The sequence below is a fragment of the Oratosquilla oratoria genome, chromosome 15 (genome assembly GCF_046742065.1).
Source record: "Oratosquilla oratoria isolate Oo_2021 chromosome 15, ASM4674206v1, whole genome shotgun sequence".
In the NCBI taxonomy this organism is placed as follows: Eukaryota; Metazoa; Arthropoda; class Malacostraca; order Stomatopoda; family Squillidae; genus Oratosquilla; species Oratosquilla oratoria.
In genome coordinates, this window is record NC_134791.1 from 45673008 (window position 1) to 45696915 (window position 23908).

The 23908-nt window shown below is 42.8% G+C and overlaps 1 protein-coding gene across 1 annotated transcript in view; it reads right to left on the bottom strand.

Annotated features, from left to right (window-relative positions):
- Positions 1-5219: 5219 nt before the first annotated feature.
- Positions 5220-23908, bottom strand: part of LOC143033434 (histone H2A-like) — a 58180-nt gene continuing 39491 nt past the window's right edge. Inside the window, exons 3-4 of the mRNA XM_076198872.1 lie at positions 8267-8395; positions 5220-5429 (exon numbers count right to left, since the gene is read on the bottom strand). Coding sequence (XP_076054987.1) covers positions 5337-5429; positions 8267-8395 — 222 coding nt within the window. The 3' untranslated portion in view covers positions 5220-5336. The remainder of the gene's footprint in view (positions 5430-8266; positions 8396-23908) is intronic.

Below are 23908 nucleotides of genomic sequence, written 5' to 3' on the forward strand. Positions count from 1 at the left end.
AGCAGGTAAGGCACCTGGTCTGGATGGATGTCATGCAGAATGTCTGAAAAAGGGAGGTTCAGTGATGGTGGACTGGTTGGTGAGATTATTTAATGTTTGCTGGAGAGAGGGTAAAGTACCGGAGGACTGGAGTAGTGCCTGTATAGTTCCTCTTTACAAGGGAAAAGGGGACAAGTGTGAATGTAGTAATTTCAGAGGGATTAGCCTGTTGAGTGTAGTAGGGAAGGCTTATGGGAGAATCTTAATTGAGAGGATTAGGAGAGGAACAGAAGGAGTAATTGGTGAGGAACAGTGTGGATTTAGGACGGGTAGAGGTTGTGTAGATCAGATCTTTGTGGTAAGACAGATATGTGAGAAAGCTATAGGAAAGGGGAAGGATATTTTTTGGGCTTTTATGGATCTGGAAAAGGCTTATGATAGGGTAGACAGAAAGGCACTGTGGGAGGTTATGCAAATTTATGGGATAGGAGGAAAGCTTTTGGGAGCTGTCAAGAGTTTTTATGTGAGTAGTAGAGCATGTGTTAGGATTGGAAATGGAGAGAGTGAGTGGTTTGAAGTAAAGGTGGGACTTCGTCAAGGATGCGTTATGTCGCCCTGGCTGTTCAACTTATACATGGATGGGGTGGTGCGAGAGGTGAATGCTAGGGTAGTGAGTCAGGGATTGGAGATGGTTAAAGAAAATGGAGAAAAGTGGGAGGTGAGCCAGCTGTTGTTTGCGGACGACACTGCGCTTGTGGCAGGGTCAGAGGAGGGATTGAGGAAGCTGGTGGCAGAGTTTGGGAGAGTATGTGATAGAAGAAAGCTAAAGATAAATGTGGGTAAAAGTAAGGTGATGAGATGTACAAGGGGTGAAAGTGGCAGTAGACTGGAAGTGAACATTAAGGGAGAGCGACTGGAGGAAGTGGATAGTTTTAGATACTTGGGTGCAAGTGTAGCAGGAAAAGGTGGAGTGAAGGTGGAGGTAGAATGTAGATTGAGAGAAGCGAGTAAATGCCTTGGTGGTTTAAAGAGTGTAATGAGAAATAGACATTTGGGAATGGATGCGAAGAGGAGACTGTATGAAGGAGTGATTGTGCCAACAGCACTGTATGGGGCAGAAACGTGGAACATAAGAGAAGAAGAGAGAAGGAGTTTGAATGTGTTTGAGATGAGGTGTCTGAGAAGTATGGTGGGGGTTACTAGGCTAGATAGAGTGAGAAATGAGGAGGTGAGGAGGAGAACAGGGGTGAAAAAGGATTTGGGAGAGAGGGTTGATGAAAGAATATTAGGATGGTTTGGACACATGGAAAGAATGAGTGACGAAAGACTAGTAAAAGAGGTATGGAAGGCAGATGTGGAGGGAGTGAACATGAGGGGACGTCCTAGGATGAGGTGGATGGATGGGGTGAAGGGGGCTTTGGGGAAGAGGGGAATGTCTGTTGAGGAAGGAAGGGAGAGGACGGAAGACAGAGGTGAGTGGAGAATGGTTGTATATGGATGATGTTGTGACGACATGAGGAGGAATAGGCGGGGGGGTGGGGTAGTATGTGTGAGTAAATTTTGACGCAGCCCAAAGGGATTTCTCCCCGTCCTCTCCTTATATGCAAAGGGGGACGGAGAGGGGGGGTCGCCGATTAAATGAAGCGGCCTTGCTGTGGATGTACTGTGTCTTGCGACACTGCTTCTGACCCAGGGCGGTGGGCAGGGTTCAGGGATGACCCGTCATCCAGGAGGTGCTCAGATGAGAGGAAGGGTGGGAGGGGTGTGGAGTGTATTTAGGGATGAAATGGGTGGGAGTGTTTTTATGCCTTTCCTTTTGTGGCTACCTCCCTTGGAAGGGGGAAAAAGCCTTGGTATATGTATGTATGTACAAGTAAAGTGATGAGATGTATAAGGGGGGAGAGTGGCAGCAGGCTGGAAGGGAGTATTAAGGGAGACTAGGAAGTGGACAGTTTTAGATACTTGGGTGCGAATGTGGCAGGAAAGGGAGGAGCGAGGATAGCTGTAGAATGTAGATTGACAGAAGTGAGTAAATGCCTTGGGGGATTAAAAAGTGTAATGAGAAATTGGCATTTGGGAATGGATGCTAAGAGGCGATTGTATGTAGGAGTGATTGTGCCAACAGCATTGTACGGGGCAGAAACATGGAAAATAAGGGAAGAAAGGAATTTTAATGGGTTTGAGATGAGGTGCCTGAGAAGTATGATGGGGGTTACTAGGCTGGATAGACTGAGAAATGAGGTGGTGAAGAGGAGAACAGGGAGTTGGGAGATAGGGTTAATGAAAGAGTACTGGGATGGTTTAGACACTTGGAAAGAATGAGTGAAGAAAGACTAGTAAAAGAGGTATGGAAGGAGAGGTGGAAGGAATGATCATGAGGGGTCAACCTAGGATGAGATGAATGGATGGGGTAAAAGGGGGTATTGGGGAAAGAGGGGAATGTCTCTTGAGGAAGGATGGGGGGAGGACAAAAGATAGGGGTGAATGGAGAATGGTTGTGTATGGATGATGCAGTTATACATGAGGGGGCGTGGGTGGTTGTTGTTGTTGTCGTTCCCTAGACTGTCTGTCCGAGCAGTCCCGTCTCCCCAAGGAATGCCACAGCCGAAACTGGGTTTTCCCACAAATCCTTTATAGAGTGTATGTTGTATTGTTTGCATACATGATTGTGTATAATGCAGTCTTCCATTATGTGTTGTATGGTATGGGGTGAAGTGTTACATCCTGGGCAGCTGTTCGCAATGCGGTCATCCAGCCTCTTCTGGTAGCTTAGAAGTGCTGGGTGGTGGCCGCACCGCAGTCTGGCCAAGTGGACTCTGTCCTTTCGTGGGAGAGAGGATTCAGAAGGGTGGATATCAGGGGGTCTGGCATGCAGCAGTGTGTTGTCTTTCAGTGTGTTAATGGAGCGGTGAGTGATATGATTATGAATATGTTTCCGGAGGCTGGTATTTGGTGGTTGTGGAGGAAGAGAAGAGAGTATTTGTGCGTAATAAAGGTCTTTGGGTGTTGTTTTAATGTTTCTTGGTGTGTGTGGGTGTTCTGCTATGTAGTGTAGCGGGTGTGATGTGTTTGTGTGCCTCTCATGTCGAGGTGGTCCTTGACTTTGAGGACTTTTGTTTCATGGTGTAAATGGTCTGTTGGTGTTGTATTTGTGCAGCCTGTAATTGTTTTTAGGGCTTTGTTTTGTATGATTTGAAGGGTTTTTGGTGTGTCTCACTGAGATTAGGGGCCCATGCAGGACTCGCATAATTCAACACTGAGCGTATGCATTGTTTGTATATTGTTATATTAGTTTCTTTGTTTTGTCCAAATGTCGTTCCAGTGATTGACTTAAGTGCGTTAAGTCTAGGTGTGCAAATGTTTTTTATGTTTGTGATGTGTTGTTTGAAAGACATGGATGTATTGTATGTTACACCAAGAATTTTCGGTGTGTTTGTGTGTGGTATTAGTGTTGTTGATGTAGAGATGAGGTATGTAGTGTTCTATTGTCCATTTGGTGAGAAGTGTTGCTGTACATTTGGTTGGAGCTATTTTGAGTCTGTTTGTGACGAACCATGTGTTGAGTGTATCAAGGTATGGCTGGATTATTTCTGCAGCTTTGTCTGTGTTACGATGTGTGCACATGATTGTTATGTCGTCTGCATAGGAAGAGATTTGTATTTCCGAGTTGTCTGGTGTGGGTAAGTCATCCATGTATAGATTAAAGTGTGGGGGATAGAACCGAGCCCTGGGGGCGTGGGTTGGGGATGGGGGTTGAAGTATATGTGAGAAATAAATTTACACAGCCTGAAGGGATTTCTCCCTTTCTGCATGAGGGGATGGAGAGGGGGGTAACAGATTTAATTAAGCGGCCTTGCTGTGGACGTGCTGTCTTGCGGCACTGTTTCTGACCAAGAGCAGTAGACAAAATACAGGGATGAAATGTGTGGAAGTGGTTTCTATGTCTTCATTTTTTGGCTACCTCCCTTGTAAGGCGGAAAAATGCCTTTGGTAGATGCATGTACTTTCAGTAGTTTTGCATTGTCTACAAAGTTCATACAACATTCTACACCTTCCTCCATGTCATTTATATATATAGCAAACATACATATACCAAAGGCTTTTTCCCCCTTATAAGGGAGGTAGCCAAAAAGAAAAAGGCATAAAAGCCATTCCATCCCTAATACACTCCACTCCCCTCCCTCTTATCTTGGCACCTCCTGGATGACGGGTCATCCCTGCATCTTGCCCACTGTCCTGGGCCAGAGGCAGTGTCTCAAGACACAGCAAAGGTGCTTCATTAAATCTGTGACCACCCCCCACCTTATGCAGAAAACCCTTCAGGCGGCATCAAATTTTTCTCACACATACTACCTCAACCCCATCCAATCCACCACATCATCCATATACAACCCTTCTCCATTCACCTGTCTTCTGTTCTCTCCCGTCCTTCCTCAACAGACATTCCCCTCTTCCTCAAAGCCCCTTTCACCCTATCCATCCATCTCATCCTAGGTCGCCCCCTCATGTTCTAACTGGAGCTAATACTGACCTTGTGGGACTCCACTAATCATTTCTTCCCAGGTCAAATTTCTATCTCTTAAGGACCACCCTAATTTTTCTGTGCAAGAAATCTTCCCATTTCAATAATTCTCCTATACACCTCCTGTTTTGAGTTTTCGTAATAGCTTTTTCTGTGGTACTATATATATTTTTTTTTAATCCAGGAAAGCACAATCTGCCCATCCATCCTTTTCTTGCATTATATCCATTAACCTTGAATAAAAAAATCCAGTTTGTGGCACATGATCTTCCATGTCTAAAACCAAATTGTTTTGTTTTCAATATATTGCGAGTGTATATGGATACTGCCAGAGCCGACTAGAGCATCATTACTTGCAAGGGACGTTGTGGTGGTGGTAGTTTGAACCCTGCCATGGACAAGTTGAACCAAGGGCTTCATTCAGTAAATTCCACACAAGGTCCTCTGTAAGGGACATCATCCTAGCCTCCCAATGGGAGGGAGTTTATGATAAACAGAATCAAGCGTATTTGTATATGACTCAAATGATACACGAAACTGGCAAGAAACCTTAAGAATACAAACAAACAAAAGAATAAAATGAGAATAAGAATAATGACAAAAAGATTAAGAATGAGAAGAAGAACGAGAAGAATGAAAAGAAATATCACATTTATTCAAATTACCAGATCATTTATAAGAATCATGAAGGAATACAAGTGGGTTATTATATTAAACATTATCATGTCCAAAATAACTTTATTCAACAATCCCAAAGTATGACTCATAAAACATACTTGGGTTCCTTTACAAGGGGGATTAATGAGAAACACACAACACAATAGGATCCTCAAATTCAATACTCCTGGGACTGGCTTTTGCTCTTGCTTGCTGAGGATTCCGACTTCTTTGGTAATAAAACAGCCTGAATGTTGGGCAAAACACCACCCTGAAAAAAATAAATAAAAATACATTCATTTCGTACACTATAAAACTACATTCCCCTTTTTTTGAAAGGGTAGAGATCAAAGCACTCCCAGGGAGAGGGAAAAAATCACATCCCAATGACAATGTTTATCACAGAATAAAGCCAAGTATTGCGGTATATTCACTGAGTAAGCCTACCTCTTCTCCCACTTAAAGGAGACAGGTGCTGTGGAGTGATTCAATTCCAAAAGTGCGAAAAAAGTGCTTGCCTGGCAGTCACTGAGAAAATTTAAGAGTACTCTTTTGCTCCCCTCCATTATACATATATATATTTTTTTTAGGACAAGGACTGTTCCTCCTTGTGTCATTCCCATTCCTCCACTCCTAGTTCTATTTTATCATTCAATCCCACTCCTCCTTTAACCCCTTCCATATGGTGCCGCACACGTAGGCGTCATGGGGAGCGAGTGTATTCGCGAGGCTGCCATATCGGCGTCTTGATTATATTTATTGTAGTCGCCCCTCCATAATGACATTCTTTCTAATTCTTTTGTAATCGCATTTTCTATGGTTATCAAAATTCACGGGTGAAGAGAGAACGATCGATATAAGCGGTGACTATATTTTATGATGCGAGTATTATTACGACACGTCGTACGGCTGGCATTGGCTGCTGCCACCGAGATCTAAGTCCATGACGCCTACGTGTGCGGCACCGTATGGAAGGGGTTAAACAATTTACTCTAAGCACCTCCCTACCTTCTCTCCCTTCCCTTTTTCTCCATCTATCTTCTAGTACATTTAATGATCAGTTATGAGATTTTTTCTGTTGCCTGAAACCTGTGCTTCTGATGGATTTTAGTAGGTTTATTTTCTGGTTGATTTTCAGTCATAACTGTGATATGTGGGTTGAGAGGATGTCAAACGTGAAACTTAGAATCCTCCCCAACCCTTCCTTCCTCATCACCTCACTATTAAATAAAGATTACCTGGACCCATGAAAAAGGGGTAGACCATAGGTCTAGATAAATAGTGAAGCTATTAAACCCTACCATATCAAAATAAACACCATGAGGACAGACCCTTTATTAGTACAATGTTTTGCTTGTTACAGCTTTTCCAAGTAGTACCGAGATTAAATAATATGAACAGGGGGAACGAGCAGAGGGTGTTTGGGTGGGAGGGAGGAAGGGAGGTAGAGAGGTCACTGAATACTAGGAAAGGTTAAGATGGACCAAATGTCTGGGTACAGAAAAGGTTAAGGGTAAGATAGAACAATTGACTGGGTGAAGGACATTAGCTCAACCAAGGAACAACATACATATACCAAAGGCTTTTTCCTCCTACACGGGGGTAGCCAAAAAGGAAAAGGCATAGAAACCGCTCCCACCCATTCCACTCCCCTCCACCCTCCTCTTATCTTGGCACCTCCTGGATGACGGGTCATCCCCTCATCCTGTCCACTACCCTGGGTCAGAAGCAGTGTTGCAAGACACAGCAAGGCAGCTTCATAAATTCGGTGACCCCCCCCTCTCCGTCCCCTCATGCAGGAAAGGAGAAGATGGGGAGAAATCCCTTCGGGCTGCGTCAATTTTTTTTCTTGCACATATCCCCCTCCCCTTCATGCATCACAGCATCATCTATACACAACCCCTATCTTCTGTCCTCTCCCATCCTTTCTCTCTTTTGTAATGCCCCTTTCACCCCATCCATCAATCTCATCCTAGGACGCCCCCTCATATTCACTCCTTCCACACTTCTTTTACTAATCTTTCTTCACTCATTCTTTCCATGTGTCCAAACCATCCCAATACTCTTTCATCAACCCTATCTCCCAGTTCCCTTTCCACCCCTGTTCTCCTCCTCACCTCCTCATTTCTCACTCTATCCAGCCTAGTAACCCCCATCACACTTCTCAGACATTTCATCTCAAACACATTCAAACTCCTTCTCTCTTCCTCTCATGTTCCATGTTTCTGCCCCGTACAATGCTGTTGGCACAATCACTCCTTCATGTAACCTCCTCTTAGCATCAATTCCCAGATGTCTATTTCTCATTACACTTTTCAATCCACCAAGGCATTTACTTGCTTCTCTCAATCCACATTCTAATTCTACCTCCACCGCCACATTCACACCCAAGTATCTAAAACTATCCACTTACTCCAGTCTTTCACCCTTAACCTCTTCACTCCAGGGCACATTGCACGTCTGGCAGCATTAGCTGCCTGACGTGCGATGTTCCATCATAATAATCGCATTATAAAAAATAAAGTCAGTGCTCAATCGTTTGTTCTCTTTCATCCATGTATTTTGATAACCACAGAAAATTGATGAAGCCAGTTTAGAGAGAATGGAAATTACATAGGTACGGCTACAATAAATATAATCAAGATGGCGACGTCGGCATCATCGAGTATCCACTTGCTCCTCATGCCGCCTACGTAGGCGTCACCGTATGGATGTGGTTAATGCTCACTTCCAGCCTGCTGTCTCTCTCCCCCCTTGTACATCTCATCACCTTACTTTTGTCCACATTTATCTTCAGCTTCCTTCTTTCACACACCTCAAACTCTGTCACTAACTCCCTCAATCCCTCCTCTGATCCTGCTACAAGCACAGTGTCGTCAGCAAACAACAACTAGCTCACCTTCCACTTTTCTCCATTTTCTTTAATCATCTCCAATCCCTGGCCCACTACCCTTGCATTCACCTCTCGCACCACCCCATCCATGTAAAGATTGAACAGCCAGGGCGACATAACACATCCCTGACGAAGTCCCACCTTTACCTCAAACCATTCACTCTCTCCATTTCTTGTAGAGAACAGATGTACAAGTATGAAACAGACATACGCACCTGAGCAATTGTGACACCAGAAAGTAGTTTGTTCAATTCTTCATCATTGCGAATGGCAAGCTGGAGATGTCTAGGAATTATACGGGTTTTCTTATTGTCACGTGCAGCATTGCCTGCCAACTCCAATACCTGAAAAGAATATGTTCACTTAATACATCTGCCTGCTAAATAATATGATAGCTAGAAAATTATTGCTATACAGCATAGGATGAATAGTAAGAGGAACAGCAGCCCCCACACACTATCATTACCAATGAAAAGCATAGTCCAGAGTTTGCTCATCTTCGTTTACATGCAGACATCTTTCCTTACACTTCCTCTGGACAAGCTCTTATGCAGCCACCATTCTAATTTAAAGCAGCTCCTGATAGGATCCATCATTCCAGCCACAAATTCAACATTAAGTGCCACATACCCACACTATTGATAACCAATTTCATGCATATACCAAAGGCTTTTCCCCCCTTATAAATAGGGAGGTAGCTAAAAAACCATCCCCACCCACTCCATCCCTAATACACTCCAATCCCCTCCACCCTTCCTCTTATCTTGGCACCTCCTGGATGATGGGTCATCCCTGCATCTTGTCCACTGCCAGAAGCAGTGTCGGAAGACACAGCACATCCACAACAAGGCCGCTTCATTATATCTGCGATCCCCCCTCTCCGTCCCCTCATGCAGAAAAGGAGAAGACTGGGAGAAATTCCGTTGGGCTGCGTCAAATTTTCTCACACATACTACCTCACTCACCATACATTCCACCTCATGCATCACATCATCATTCATAGACAACCATTTTCCATTCACCCCTGTCATCTGTCCTCTCCCGTCCTTCCTCAAAAGACATTCCTCTCTTTTGTAATGTCCCTTTCACCCCATCCATCCATCTCATCCTAGGATGCCCCCTCATATTCACTCCTTCCACACTTCTTTTACTAATCTTTCTTCACTCACTCTTTCCATGTGTCCAAACCATCCTAATACTCTTTCATGCACCCTATCTCCCAACTATCTTCCTCCCCAACCACCAAATACCAGCCTCCAGAAACATATTCATAATCATATCACTCACCGCTCCATTAACACACTGAAAGACAACATACTGCTACATGCCAGACCCCCTGATATCCTCCCTTCTGAATCCTCTCTTCCATGAAAGGACAGCGTCCACCTGGCCAGACTGCGGTGCGGCCACCACCCAGCACTTCTAAGCTACCAGAAGAGGCTGGATGACCGCATTGTGATCAGCTGCCCAGGATGTAACACTTCACCCCATACCATACAACATATAATGGAAGACTGCATTATACACAATCATGCACGCAAACAACACAACATACACTCTATAAAGGATTTGTGGGAAAACCCAGTTTCGGCTGTGGCATTCCTTGGGGAGACGGGACTGCTCGGACAGACAGTCTGTGGAACGACAACAACAACTCCCTTACCAACCCCATTCTCCTCATCTCTCACTCCATCCAGCCTAGGAACCCCAATCACACTTCTCAGACACCTCTTCTCAAACACATTCAAACTCCTCTCCCATGTTCCATGTTTCTGCCCCACACAGTGCTATTGGCACAATCCCTCCCTCACACAACCTCCTCTCAGCATCTATTCCTCATTACACTTATCAATGCACCAAGGCATTCAATTGCTTCTCTCAATCTACATTCCACATCCACTCCTCCCCCTCTTGCCACCCTCACACCCAAGTATCTAAAACCATCCACTTCCTACAGTCGCTCTACACTAACGCTCACCTCCAGTCCGCTGCCACCCTCACCCCCTGCACATCTCATCACCTTACTTTTACCCACATTAATCTTCAACTTTTCTTTCACACACTCTCCCAAACTGTCACTAACTTGAGAATAAACACCTTGTGAGATCGAAACCTTTATTAGTACTACGTTTCGCTTGTTACAGCTTTTTCAAGTACAGACATGACACACACTCTGAGCACATATAAGCCAACAGGGAAGGAACTGGGAGAGGTTATCAGGGAGGGGTGGGGGGTGGGTGGTAGGTGGAGGGGGAGGAGGGGGACGGGTGGGACTTGGTGGAGACAAAGGAGGACATTTCATACATTTATTTAATGCGGGTAACAGATGGATTATAGGAGGGGCGATATTAAACATGCCTCTGTTCTGCTCAATGGTTTTGAAGCTTTGAATGGCGGCCGCTTCGAGGCATTTTCTCCTCATCCTATCTGGTTCACTAAACAGAAGTTCCGGGAGCATCGCTACGATTCCCGGAACAACATCACCACCAACGCCTGTGTTATCCACCGGAACACCAACGACCACCTGATGGATTGGGATAACGCAGAACTTCTGTTTAGTGAACCAGATAGGATGAGGAGAAAATGCCTCGAAGCGGCCGCCATTCAAAGCTTCAAAACCATTGAGCAGAACAGAGGCATGTTTAACATCGCCCCTCCTATAATCCATCTGTTACCCGCATTAAATAAATGTATGAAATGTCCCCCTTAGTCCACTTCAACAAACTGTCCGAAATGTCCTCCTCCTCCTCCACCAAGTCCCACCCGTCCCCCTCCTCCCCCTCCACCTACCACCCACCCCTCCCTGATAACCTCTCCCAGTTCCTTCCCTGTTGGCTTATATGTGCTCAGAGTGTGTGTCATGTCTGTACTTGAAAAAGCTGTAACAAGCGAAACGTAGTACTAATAAAGGTTTCGATCTCACAAGGTGTTTATTCTCACAGTCTTGTCGGCTTTTGCCATTGTGATTCATCATGTCACTAACTTCCTCAATCTCTCCTCTGATCCTGCTACAAGCACCAATTTCAATAACTCAATTTGAGTTACTCTAAATAACTTTTTGCATCAAATTGGAATAAACTTTGGGGGCAAGTGCACACACACTTCTAACAGGATGAACATACAGTGATCTAGTTTCAATTGACCCAGTTAAGGGGACCGTCGTGGTGAATTTCCGATTAATATTTAAGAGAAAAAAATTGAAATATTCGAGGAAAGAGAGAGGAAAAAACAGTCATCTAGTGGCCTTTAGGAAGCCAGTCCTGAAATATTTCAGTGAAATACCAAAAAAATAAAGGAGTTATGACTAGTTTTCTGACCCCCCCCCTGCTTCCTACTCCACCCTTGACCACTGGTGTATCATGTTTGTGTATATATATTAAAAAAGCAATTTCCCCTTGATCCATTGGCCTCTAGTAACTCCATTCTGTAATATTGTGGCAAAATACTAAAAAATAAAGTCATTATAACAATTTCTGACCCCCCCCTGCACTTCCTACACCATCCTTGACCCTTTGCTGTATTATGTTCGCGCATATATACATATAAAATCGAAAGCAATTTCCCTGCCATCTAGTGGCCTTTGTCAATCCTGTTCTAAAATATTTCTGCAAAATACTATAAAATAAAGGAGTTGTGACTTTTTCTGACACCCCCCACTTCCCACTCCACCTTCACTGCGCATATATTCGACTAAGTTATTTCATTGCAATAAAAATGGCACAAATGCGATGCATTTTGATACTCACTAATAAAGACTGGCTGGAAACTTGTCCTACACGTGGGGAAAGCACTTCGCACGCTAATACGTCAGAAACGCGAGTAAACCGAGTAGGCAGAGAAATCGAACTGTCGCTCCTTGGAGAACTTTTATTTGAAGCGATAATCATTTCAAGAATGCCTAAAATTCGAAGAAGAAACGTGCGTTTCATGAAAGAGCTAAGAAACTGAATCAAAGACAATGACAGACTGGAAAAAGTACAACGGCAACCCACAAAACTGATTCCAAATAAAAAAAAAAAAATAAATCATACGAAAATCGACTAAAACATATGAATCTGCTTTCCCTAAAAAAGCGGAGACTCAGAGGTGACTTGATACAGGTCTAAGATTTTAAAGGGAATTGACAACATCAAAAGTGACAAAATTTTCACATTGAATGAGAATCAGACAAGAAACAATGGTTTCAAACTGTCCGGAAATAGATTCAATTTAGAAGTAGGAAGAAACAACTTTGCCAACCGTGTAGTTAATGAATGGAATAAACTTCCTGCACATGTAGTGCAATGTAGTTCAGTTCGAAGCTTTAAGAATCATTTAGATAAACACCTAAGCAAGATGCTGTAACGATTATAATTTATTTGTTTTTGTTTTATCATTTGTCCGTCTGATTTTCATTTATCATTATTTACTATTTACCTGTTTGTTTATTATTTAACTATACCTATGCATTTATGTATTTCATTTGTTATTTACAGTATTATAGTTTTTATTATTATCGATTTTTTTTTTTGCATCCGACCTATATATGGACCAAAAGGTCTCCTGTCGGCATGCTCCGCCTTTGTAATCCTTTTTTTTTTTTGAGAAAGAGTACTTCTGCCTCTGTTATTACTGGAAATGATCATAGCAGTGCTGCCGTGCAGCCAGGCTCGCCTAGGCTGACCATGTTATCGCCCTCCTCTGCCCCTCCACATCCCGTTTGTCAAATGACGTCACTGCAACCATCAACATCAAGCATGCGTGATGTACCATCACGTGCCTCAACTGAAATGCTCTCATCTCACATGAAGAGGAAACAACTAATGACAAGTGTTTTGCTTGTTCTTCTGAAAAAGTATATGAAAGTTATACTTTCAGAATCACAGCTACAAGAATTATTCAATAGTGTAATAAAAAGATGTTTTGGAAAGAAATAAAGAGAGGAAGAGGAGGCGAATCAAGTAGAGAAGAAAAGGTAAAAGGTACAGATGGAGAGATGATAGTGGAAGAGATGGCAGTAAGGGGAAGATGGGCAGAATATTTTAGGGAGTTGCTAAATGTGAAGGAGGATAGGGAAGGAAAGATAGCTGCAGTGGGAAATGCGAAGAAAATGAGAGTGATGAGTGAGGAGAATGGAGGAGAAATAAGGAAGGATGAGGTGAAGGCAGTTGTAAAGATGATGAAAGCAGGTAAGGCACCTGGTCTGGATGGATGCCATGCAGAATGTCTGAAAAAGGGAGGTTCAGTGATGGTGGACTGGTTGGGGAGGTTATTTAATGTTTGCTGGAGAGAGGGTAGAGTACCGGAGGACTGGAGAAGTGCCTGTATAGTTCCTCTTTACAAGGGAAAAGGGGACAAGTGTGAATGTAGTAGTTTCAGAGGGATTAGCCTGTTAAGTGTAGTAGGGAAGGCTTATGGGAGGATCTTAATTGAGAGGATTAGGAGAGGAACAGAAGGAGTAATTGGTGAGGAACAGTGTGGATTTAGGACAGGTAGAGGTTGTGTAGATCAGATCTTTGTGGTAAGACAGATATGTGAGAAAGCTATAGGAAAGGGGAAGGATGTTTTTTGGGCTTTTATGGATCTGGAAAAGGCTTATGATAGGGTAGACAGAAAGGCACTGTGGGAGGTTATGCAGATTTATGGGATAGGAGGAAAGCTTCTAGGAGCTGTCAAGAGTTTTTATGAGAGTAGTAGAGCTTGTGTCAGGATTAGAAATGGAGAGAGTGAGTGGTTTGAGGTAAAGGTGGGACTTCGTCAAGGATGCGTTATGTCGCCCTGGCTGTTCAACTTATACATGGATGGGGTGGTGCGAGAGGTGAATGCTAGGGTAGTGGGTCAGGGATTGGAGATGGTTAAAGAAAATGGAGAAAAGTGGGAGGTGAGCCAGCTGTTGTTTGCGGACGACACTGCGCTTGTGGCAGGGTCAGAGGAGGGATTGAGGAAGTTGGTGGCAGAGTTTGGGAGAGTATGTGATAGAAGAAAGCTAAAGATAAATGTAGGTAAAAGTAAGGTGATGAGATGTATAAGGGGTGAAGGTGGCAGTAGACTGGAAGTGAACATTAAGGGAGAGCGACTGGAGGAAGTGGATAGTTTTAGATACTTGGGTGCAAGTGTAGCAGGAAAAGGTGGAGTGAAGGTGGAGGTAGAATGTAGATTGAGAGAAGCGAGTAAATGCCTTGGTGGATTAAAGAGTGTAATGAGGAATAGACATTTGGGAATGGATGCGAAGAGGAGACTGTATGAAGGAGTGATTGTGCCAACAGCACTGTATGGGGCAGAAACGTGGAACATAAGAGAAGAAGAGAGAAGGAGTTTCAATGTGTTTGAGATGAGGTGTCTGAGAAGTATGGTGGGGGTTACTAGGCTGGATAGAGTGAGAAATGAGGAGGTGAGGAGGAGAACAGGGGTGAAAAAGGAGCTGGGAGATAGGGTTGATGAAAGAATATTAGGATGGTTTGGACACATGGAAAGAATGAGTGAAGAAAGACTAGTAAAAGAGGTATGGAAGGCAGATGTGGAGGGAGTGAACATGAGGGGACGTCCTAGGATGAGGTGGATGGATGGGGTGAAGGGGGCTTTGGGGAAGAGGGGAATGTCTGTTGAGGAAGGAAGGGAGAGGACGGAAGACAGAGGCGAGTGGAGAATGGTTGTATATGGATGATGTTGTGATTGCATGAGGAGGAATGGGTAGGAGGGTGGGGGGTGGGGTAGTATGTGTGAGTAAATTTTGACACAGCCCGAAGGGATTTTCTCCCCGTCCTCTCCTTATATGCAAGGGGGGACGGAGAGGGGGGGTCGCCGATTAAATGAAGCGGCCTTGCTGTGGATGTGCTGTGTGGTGCGAGAGGTGAATGCTAGGGTAGTGGGTCAGGGATTGGAGATGGTTAAAGAAAATGGAGAAAAGTGGGAGGTGAGCCAGCTGTTGTTTGCGGACGACACTGCGCTTGTGGCAGGGTCAGAGGAGGGACACACCCCGAAGGGATTTTCTCCCCGTCCTCTCCTTATATGCAAGGGGGGACGGAGAGGGGGGGTCGCCGATTAAATGAAGCGGCCTTGCTGTGGATGTGCTGTGTCTTGCGACACTGCTTCTGACCCAGGGCGGTGGGCAGGGTGCAGGGATGACCCGTCATCCAGGAGGTGCTCAGATGAGAGGGAGGGTGGGAGGGGTGTGGAGTGTATGTAGGGATGAAATGGGTGGGAGTGTTTTTATGCCTTTCCCTTTTTGGCTACCTCCCTTGTAAGGGGGAAAAAGCCTTGGTATATGTATGTATGTATGTATGTGAATTGTTGGACGAGGTCTTGTAAGGGCACTGTAAAAACTTCATTGGAAAGGAAGCACTTCGACACCCATGCGCAATTACAGTGTGACAGTTGTGATAAAATCCTGTGTGATGCCTCTGCAACTTTCCTTGGAAAACTGACAGAAACGAACATTCTCCAGGTTTATACAAGTCTAATCACAGGTGTAGGACAAGCTGGAATACAAAACCAGGCTCCATACATCTCAGGAGGGAACTTATCAGCAGGTGTATACAACAAACACTGTTCTTACCTATATAGAGATGGGTAATTGGTATAGAATAGTGATGGAAAAATGAAGAGAGAAACTATGGCAGTATTATCTCAACCAAAACCTGTCGCAGCCAGACGCCAATGGTAACATCAACTACGATGTTTCCTTTGACGAGTCGTGGATGACCTGTGGTCATAAGTCTCACATCGGCATCAGGTTTGTGATAGATGTGTATACCAGAACTGTGATTCACTTGGAGGTCCTATGTAATTACTGCTCCAGGTGCAAGGATGGGAGCAGGAGGGGAGCCAAAAGACACGTCTGTCATAATTTTTTTTTATGGCAAATCAGGAGCAATGGAAGGAGAAGCAGACGTATGAAAGTGGTCCCGATCCCTAGACTACAAAATTAAATATACAACCTTCAAGCGCATACAAAGCAGTATGCCAGCTGAACGATGGCAAAGGGCCATACGAAGACCCTGTCATCAAGGAGTGTATAAATCATGTCAGTAAAAGGATGGGGACCAGACTGCGCAATGTCAAGAAGGATGCGGGTGAAGTAATCACCACAAAGACTGGCAAGAAGATGAAGAGGAGCTTGTTAGGAGGTGCCCACATGTTGACTGATCAAGTCATTGATCTTCTCAGATCATATTACGGGAAGGCGATCCGTGACAATGTGACACTGATTATGATACAATGAGAAAGGCTGTGTTGGCGACATACTTCCACCTGACGTCGAGTGCATCACTTTTGCCCATGTGGAGCAGACAGCTGGTGCTTCTTCAACTGAGCACATGCAGAAGGCAACACACCTGTCAGCCACAAAACAAAGTCGCTCTACCTAGCCAAGTTCTCCTATGAAAAGTTAAGAGCTCATCAAGTCTGTCTATAGAGATCTGACTGCCCTGGATATTCTTCGGAGATGTCTCAAGGGGGCAACCCAAAATCCAAATGAGAGTTTTCATTCAAAAGTTTGGATAAGATGCTCAAAAGCAAAGTTTGCCAGTCTCTTCCGAGTGCTTTTCATCACTAGAGTGACTGTCATTGATCATAACTTTGGAAGGACACATAATAATCTTTCTCACTTGGTTGGAGTCAATCCCATCATTACAAAAGCACTTGAGGAACAAGACAAAGACACAGAACGGAAAGGGACACCAAAGACCAGAAAGAGGAAGAGAAAACTATCATTCAGCTCCGATTACCAGCCGGGAGCTTTCTAGTAAGCGAACCTGGCGACAATGAGGGAGGTGGTGCCTCCTCAAACCCTCGCCTTCCGAGTGGCTAATACCTCGTAAAAGGGGGGGGGCCAGGTACCAGCTACACTTTATAACATGTGAATGACAGAATGCATGAAGACTGGTGCAGAAAATATATATACACATATATATATATATCTAAATTAAAAATATAAAAAATGCAGGGAAATGTATAGGTACGCACAAAAACAAGCGCGGCATTACAATCGCGCTGGTACTGTTTACATACATACATATATGTATGTACTGTTTACAACGCCATATTTTGCAACCTGTTGGATTTTGTTTGGCTTAGTTTGAATGCTTTGAGCGTTCAGCGTATGTCCTGGATATCTAAATTATCTTGTTGTTGTGCAAGTGTATGCCCGACTCTTCAAAAACAAATAAATATTCACCGATTCAAACGCAAATTTGGTTATCAACCTTGGCAAATTAGTGAAAATATTAAGGTAAGACATCAATAACATAATATTTTAATGTAAGAATATTGTTTTTTAAACTATTTTCTCCTGTATATGAGCAGTTCAAGATCGTTGGGTAATATACAGTTGGTGATTTGTTAACTCAAAAATCTTCACATGCCAAGTTGCATGTGCGCTGAAGGCCTACCGGCTCCGCTGTTTGGCTTCAAGCCAAAAATTCCATAAATCAATCAGCCAAGTTGCATGTCAATTGGGCCAGTGGTTTGGGTTTTATTGATTATTTCTAAATTGACAACAGTTGCCATGACAACATGATAGGTGTTAGTAAGAATGGTATAAGAACAAGGTCCTGCAATGTTAATGCTCAGGTGATTTATTGACCCATAAATTTCATGGGTAAATAAATCACCTGAGCATGTCATTTTAACACCTTCCATACGGTGCCGCCTACGTAGGCGGCATGAGGAGCAAGTGGATACGTGAGACTGCCATATAGACGTCTTGATTATATTTATTGTAGTTGCCCCTGCATAATGACATACTCTCTAAACTGTCTTCATCACATTTTCTATGGTTATCAAAATTCACGAGTGAAAGAGAGAACGATTGATATGAGCGAGTATCATGACGAAACATCGTACGTCTGGCATCTAATGCTGCCCGCGAGATTTTGGCCCATACTGAAGTGGTTAACATTGCAGGACCTTCTTCTTATACCATTCTTACTAACACCTATCATGTTGCCATGGCAACTGTTGTCAATTTAGAAATAATCAATAAAATCCAAACCAATGGCCCAATTGACATGCAACTAGGCATGTGAAGGTTTTTGGGTCAACAAATCACCAAGTGTATAATACCTAACGATCTTGAGTAGCTCATATACGGGAGAAAATAGGTTAAAAAACAATATTCTTATATTAAAATATTATGTTATTGATGTCTTACCTTAATATTTTTACTCAGAAAACTAATTTGCTGAGGTTGATAACCAAATTTGCGTTTGAATCGGTTAATATTTGTTTGCTTTTGAAGAATCGGGCTTTATAATAAAACCTTAACATGCCAAGTTGCATGTCAATTAGGCCAGCGGTTTGGATTTTATTGATTAGTTCTAAATTGACAACAGTTGCCATGGCAACATGAAAGGTGTTAGTAAGAATGGTACAAGAAGAAGGTCCTGCAATGTTAATGACATGCTCAGATGATTTGTTAACCCATAACACCTTCACATACCAAGTTGCATGTCAATTGGGCCAGTGGTTTGGAGTTTATTGATTATTTCTAAATTGACAACAGTTGTTATGTTGTTATTGTTGTTGTCGTTCCCTAGACTATCTGTCCGAGCAGTCCCGTCTCCCCAAGGAATGCCACAGCCAAAACTGGGTTTTCCCACAAATCCTTTATAGAGTGTATGTTGTGTTGTTTGCGTGCATGATTGTGTATAATGCAGTCTTCCATTATGTGTTGTATGGTATGGGGTGAAGTGTTACATCCTGGGCAGCTGTTCACAACACGGTCGTCCAGCCTCTTCTGGTAGCTTAGAAGTGCTGGGTGGTGACCGCATCGCAGTCTGGCCAAGTGGACTCTGTCCTTTCGTGGGAGAGAGGATTCAGAAGGGTGGATATCAGGGGGTCTGGCATGCAGCAGTGTGTTGTCTTTCAGTGTGTTAATGGAGCGGTGAGTGATATGATTATGAATATGTTTCCGGAGGCTGGTATTTGGTGGTTGTGGAGGAAGAGAAGAGAGTATCTGTGCGTAATAAAGGTCTTTGGGTGTAGTTTTAATGTTTCTTGGTGTGTGTGGGTGTTCTGCTATGTTCTTCTAGAGATCTTCTAAATTGACAACAGTTGCCATGGCAACATGATAGGTGTTAGTAAGAATGGTATAAGAAGGTCCTGCAATGTTAATGACATGCTCAGGTGATTTGTTAACCCATAAAACCTTCACATGCCAAGTTGCATGTCAATTGGGTCAACGGTTTGGATTTTATAGATTATTTCTAAATTGACATCAGTTGCCATGGCAACATGATAGGTGTTAGTAAGAATGGTATAAGAAGGCCCTGCAAGGTGATTTGTTGACCCATAAAACCTTCACATGCCAAGTTGCATGTCAATTGGGCCAACGGTTTGGATTTTATTGATTGTTTCTTAACTGACAACAGTTCCCATGGCAATATGATAGGTGTTAGTAAGAATGGTATAAGAAGAAGGTCCTGCAATGCTGTTGACATGCTCAGGTGATTTATTGGCCCATAAAACCTTCACATGCCAAGTTGCATGTCAATTGGGCCAGTGGTTTGGATTTTATCGATGATAATCTGAACTGACAACTTCATGGATGCCATGAAAAGGCAAATATGGTATGATGGAGATGTCTCACATTGTTTTTGACATGCTCATGTGATTTGTTGATCCATAACCTCTTCACTCCGGGGCACATCACTTGACGTGCAATGTTGCATCATAATAATCGCATTATAAAAAATAAAGTCAGTGCTCAATCGTTCGTTCTCTTTCACCCGTGAATTTTGATAACCATAGAAAATATGATGAAGCCAGTTTAGAGAGAATGGAGGTTACGTAGGTACGACTATAATAAATATAATCAAGACGCCGATGTCGGCATCATCGCGTACCCACTTGCTCCTCATGACGCCTACGGAAGTGGTTAACCCCTTCCATACGGTGCCGCACACGTAGGCGTCATGAGGAGCAAGTGGATTCGCGACGCTGCCATATCGGCGTCTTGATTATATTTATTGTAGTCGCCCCTGTGTTTTTACATTCTTCCAAATGTGCCCTGAATCCCATTCTCTGTGGTTTTCAAAATTCGCGGGTGAAAGAGAGAACGATCGATATAAGCGGTGACTATATTTTATGATGCGAGTATTATTACGACCGACACGTCGTACGGCTGGCATTGGCTGCTGCCCGCGAGATTTAAGTTCCGTACCGAAGTGGTTAAAACCCAAGTATTCTGAATTTTAATAAAATTGGACCAGTGGTTTAGAGTTAATGTGTATTTCTTTACCAAAATCTTTACAAATTACCACCCTTAACCCCTTTGTTACTGACCTATCAACCTTACGTAAACAAACGTTTCAAACCATCCCACGAATGGCTGGAGCCTTATGTTCGTAAACACAGACACTTGCCACCACATGGGTAGAAATAACTCAGAAACCAAGGCCTTGAGAGCCCTCAATACACACAACTTATAACTGTGACACGTGCGTGTCACGGGGAGCACGCTCGGTTCCTGGCGGGTGCACTCAGCTGTGACACGGTGTCACAACACACATCTGGTACTCAAGGGGTTAATTCTAACATTTTGTTATGGTAAAGTCTAGCAAAAAATGAGGGCTAAAAAAATAATTTAAAAAATTGTATCTCCCTTATTTTTCAAGCTATTTAAAAAATCTAAAAATAATTTTGTTTCTGATAAAGTTGTCTTTCGTATGCAACAATAATTTAAGGGTTAAAAAAATTGAAAATTTTGTGCCCGTACCTAAGATGAATTTTAAACTTCAAAGCTCAATATCTCAAAACTACTTGGCCGATTTTAATGGGGTTTTAGATAATTAGAAAGCTGAATAAATTTGCAATTTTTTCATTGTAGCATTTTTCATTTTTTGTTAGAGAAGTCCATATATTGTATTCTATGTAAAAATAGAAAACACACTAAGAGGAAATTCCAAAAACTGTACAATAATTATTTAGGTATTGCTATAGAGGATTTGTATATTTTTTCAGCATGTTCAGTCAATGGATAAATGAGGAGATAGAGCGTTTCTGATATATATATATATATAAAATTACTTCATTGTTTTTCAACCAAATGATAAGAAAATTGGTGGTGAACATCTCAGTATATGTGTATATAACATTAAAAATTCGCGAAATACCGATCGTAATTAACGAAGTTCGTTCTCGAGCATGATGGTCCCCTTAACCACTTCCATACGGTGACACCTACGTAGGCGTCATGAGGAGCAAGTAGGTACGTGATGATGCCGATGTCGGCGTCTTGATTATATTTATTGTAGTCGTACCTACGTAACCTCCATTCTCTCTAAACTGGCTTCAACATATTTTCTATGGTTATCAAAATTCCCGTGTGAAAGAGAACAAACGATTGAGCACTGACTTTATTTTTTATAATGCGATTATTAGGACGCAACATTGCATGTCGGGCAGCTAATGCTGCCAGACGTGCGACGTGCCCCGGAGTGAAGAGGTTAACCACTTCAGTGCGGGACTTAAATCTCGCGGGCAGCAGCCAATGCCAGCCGTATGACGTGTCGTAATAATATTCGCATCATAAAATATAGTCACCGCTTATATCGATCGTTCTCTTTCACCCGCGAATTTTGAAAACCACAGAGAATGGGATTCAGGGTGAATTTGGGAGAATATAAAAACACAGGGGCGACTACAATAAATATAATCAAGACGCCGATATGGCAGCGTCGCGAATCCACTTGCTCCTCATGACGCCTACGTGTGCGGCACCGTATGGAAGGGGTTAATGCCAAATCTCTCTCTAATCAGGATAATCGAGATTACGAAAAAAAAACACAGAATAACTACAACAATGCTGTCGTTTTTAACTCATGTATATACATACATACATATATATAGTAGAAGCCCGATTTAAACTAATTCAGCCAAGGTCCAGTGCGCTAATTTGAATTTTCCGTTAAATTGAGCGAGTGAGCGTTGGTGTAACAGTGTTGCCAGAGCGGATTATAAAAATGATACGTACCTAAACATTCCCTAGTGTACACACACACACATACAGTATATATATTATTGTAAGTGAATTATAGGCAGCACAATCGTGAATTAACGAACAGCAAAGTGCAGTAATTTGTTGCAACATGTGTGTGTGTGTGTGTTTGTGTCGTGTAACAATATGAGCTGTCTGTGAATTTCACGGAATGTTAGTCATAGCTTCGTGTTTGGTTCAATGTACATAATTCTAGCGATTAATAGGACTGGGCAGTTGGGTTTTGGATAGTGAGCATTATTGTTGTGTTGTTGCAGAAAACATAGTTCGTTGTTATAGAAGTATTTTTCGTGGTGATTACTCTCGCGTACTGATTTTGAATTTTCCCATCAACTTACCGTTTCATTATTTTGTTTTCCTATTATACCGTCTTATTTCTACTTGAATATATTTCTGCTACAATTATACTTTATACACATACTGAATTATATATTATTGTATATATATTATAGTACACTCATGCCTCGATTTAACGGACTAAAAGGGGGGAACACCGTTCCGATATACCCGATTGTCCAAAGTTTCCGATACTACTGTATTTCAATGATTACCTTACGAAAAAATGAGGAATGAATACAGTATGGTACTTTTACTTAAGCACACTATCCAATCTGTTAGTGTAAATACCTGGGATCTGGCCCAAAATTTTCACCCCAAGAGTACCAAGTCCAAAATTTTCATCAACCGAATACTTCAGTGAATATTGGGTAAGTTGTTCCTTTTGTTTACGAATATCAGACACACTTTGTTTCTTTACTCCATATCCTCTTCCATACGGTGCCGCCTACGTAGGCGGCATGAGGAGCAAGTGGATACGTGAGGCTGCCATATCGGCATCTTGATTATATTCATTGTAGTTGCCCCTGCGTAATGACACTCTTTAAACTGTCTTCATCCCATTTTCTATGGTTATCAAAATTCACGGGTGAAAGAGAGAACGATCGATATAAGCAGCGACTATTTTTTACGATGCGAGTATTATGACGCAACATAGTACGTCTGGCAGCTAATGGTGCCCGCGAGATTTTGGCCCGGAGTGAAGTGGATATTCATCACACACCTGCTTCACCGACACTCCACTTTCCAACTTTTTAATCAACTCAAGCTTCTGTGATACTGTTAAATTGACTCTTTTCCTCTTTTCTACAGGATGTACAGGTGCCATGGTTAAAAAAACTGTTGAATTATTTCACAAACAGCACACAAAACAGGGCCAAAAAGGTCGAAAAACATGGACCAAACAGCTCCACGTGTTCCGGCACAGTTGTAAACAAAGCGACCATAGGTCATCTAGTGGTCAACTTCGGAAACATCAGACCGCGTCTGGTCACTCCGGAAGCTACAGATTTTGTCCGTTGCATCCGAAATCCGTTAAAGCGAGGTACGAGTGTACGTATATATATATATTAATATACCTCCAAAGTACTAACTTATAATTTTTTCCTTGACTCCACCACCACAATCTGGTAACATTGGACTCTGAGACACGCATGTGGCCAGTTGACGGAAAATGCTCAACTTAGCTTACTGTTCCCACTAAATTGAGCTATTTCCATAGACATGCGTCTGGCCAGCTAGCGGAATATGGTCAACTTAGCGGACCATTTCCGCTAAGTTGAGCATTTTCATTAGTTATTTGCAGTTCGCTAATTTGAGCTTCCGCTAAATTGAGATTCATTAAATCGGGCTTCTACTGTATACAGAGCTCCTCTACTTACGTTCATTCGTTTTACGTATGAACCGACTGTGGAAAAAAAAAAAAAAAAAAATTCTCCGTAGTTCAAACAATACTTATGCATGACACTGCGTCCATTGTTTACATTGCACAAACGACAGACTGAAAGTGCCTTGCCTCATCCTCCTCCACCATCTCAATTTATGT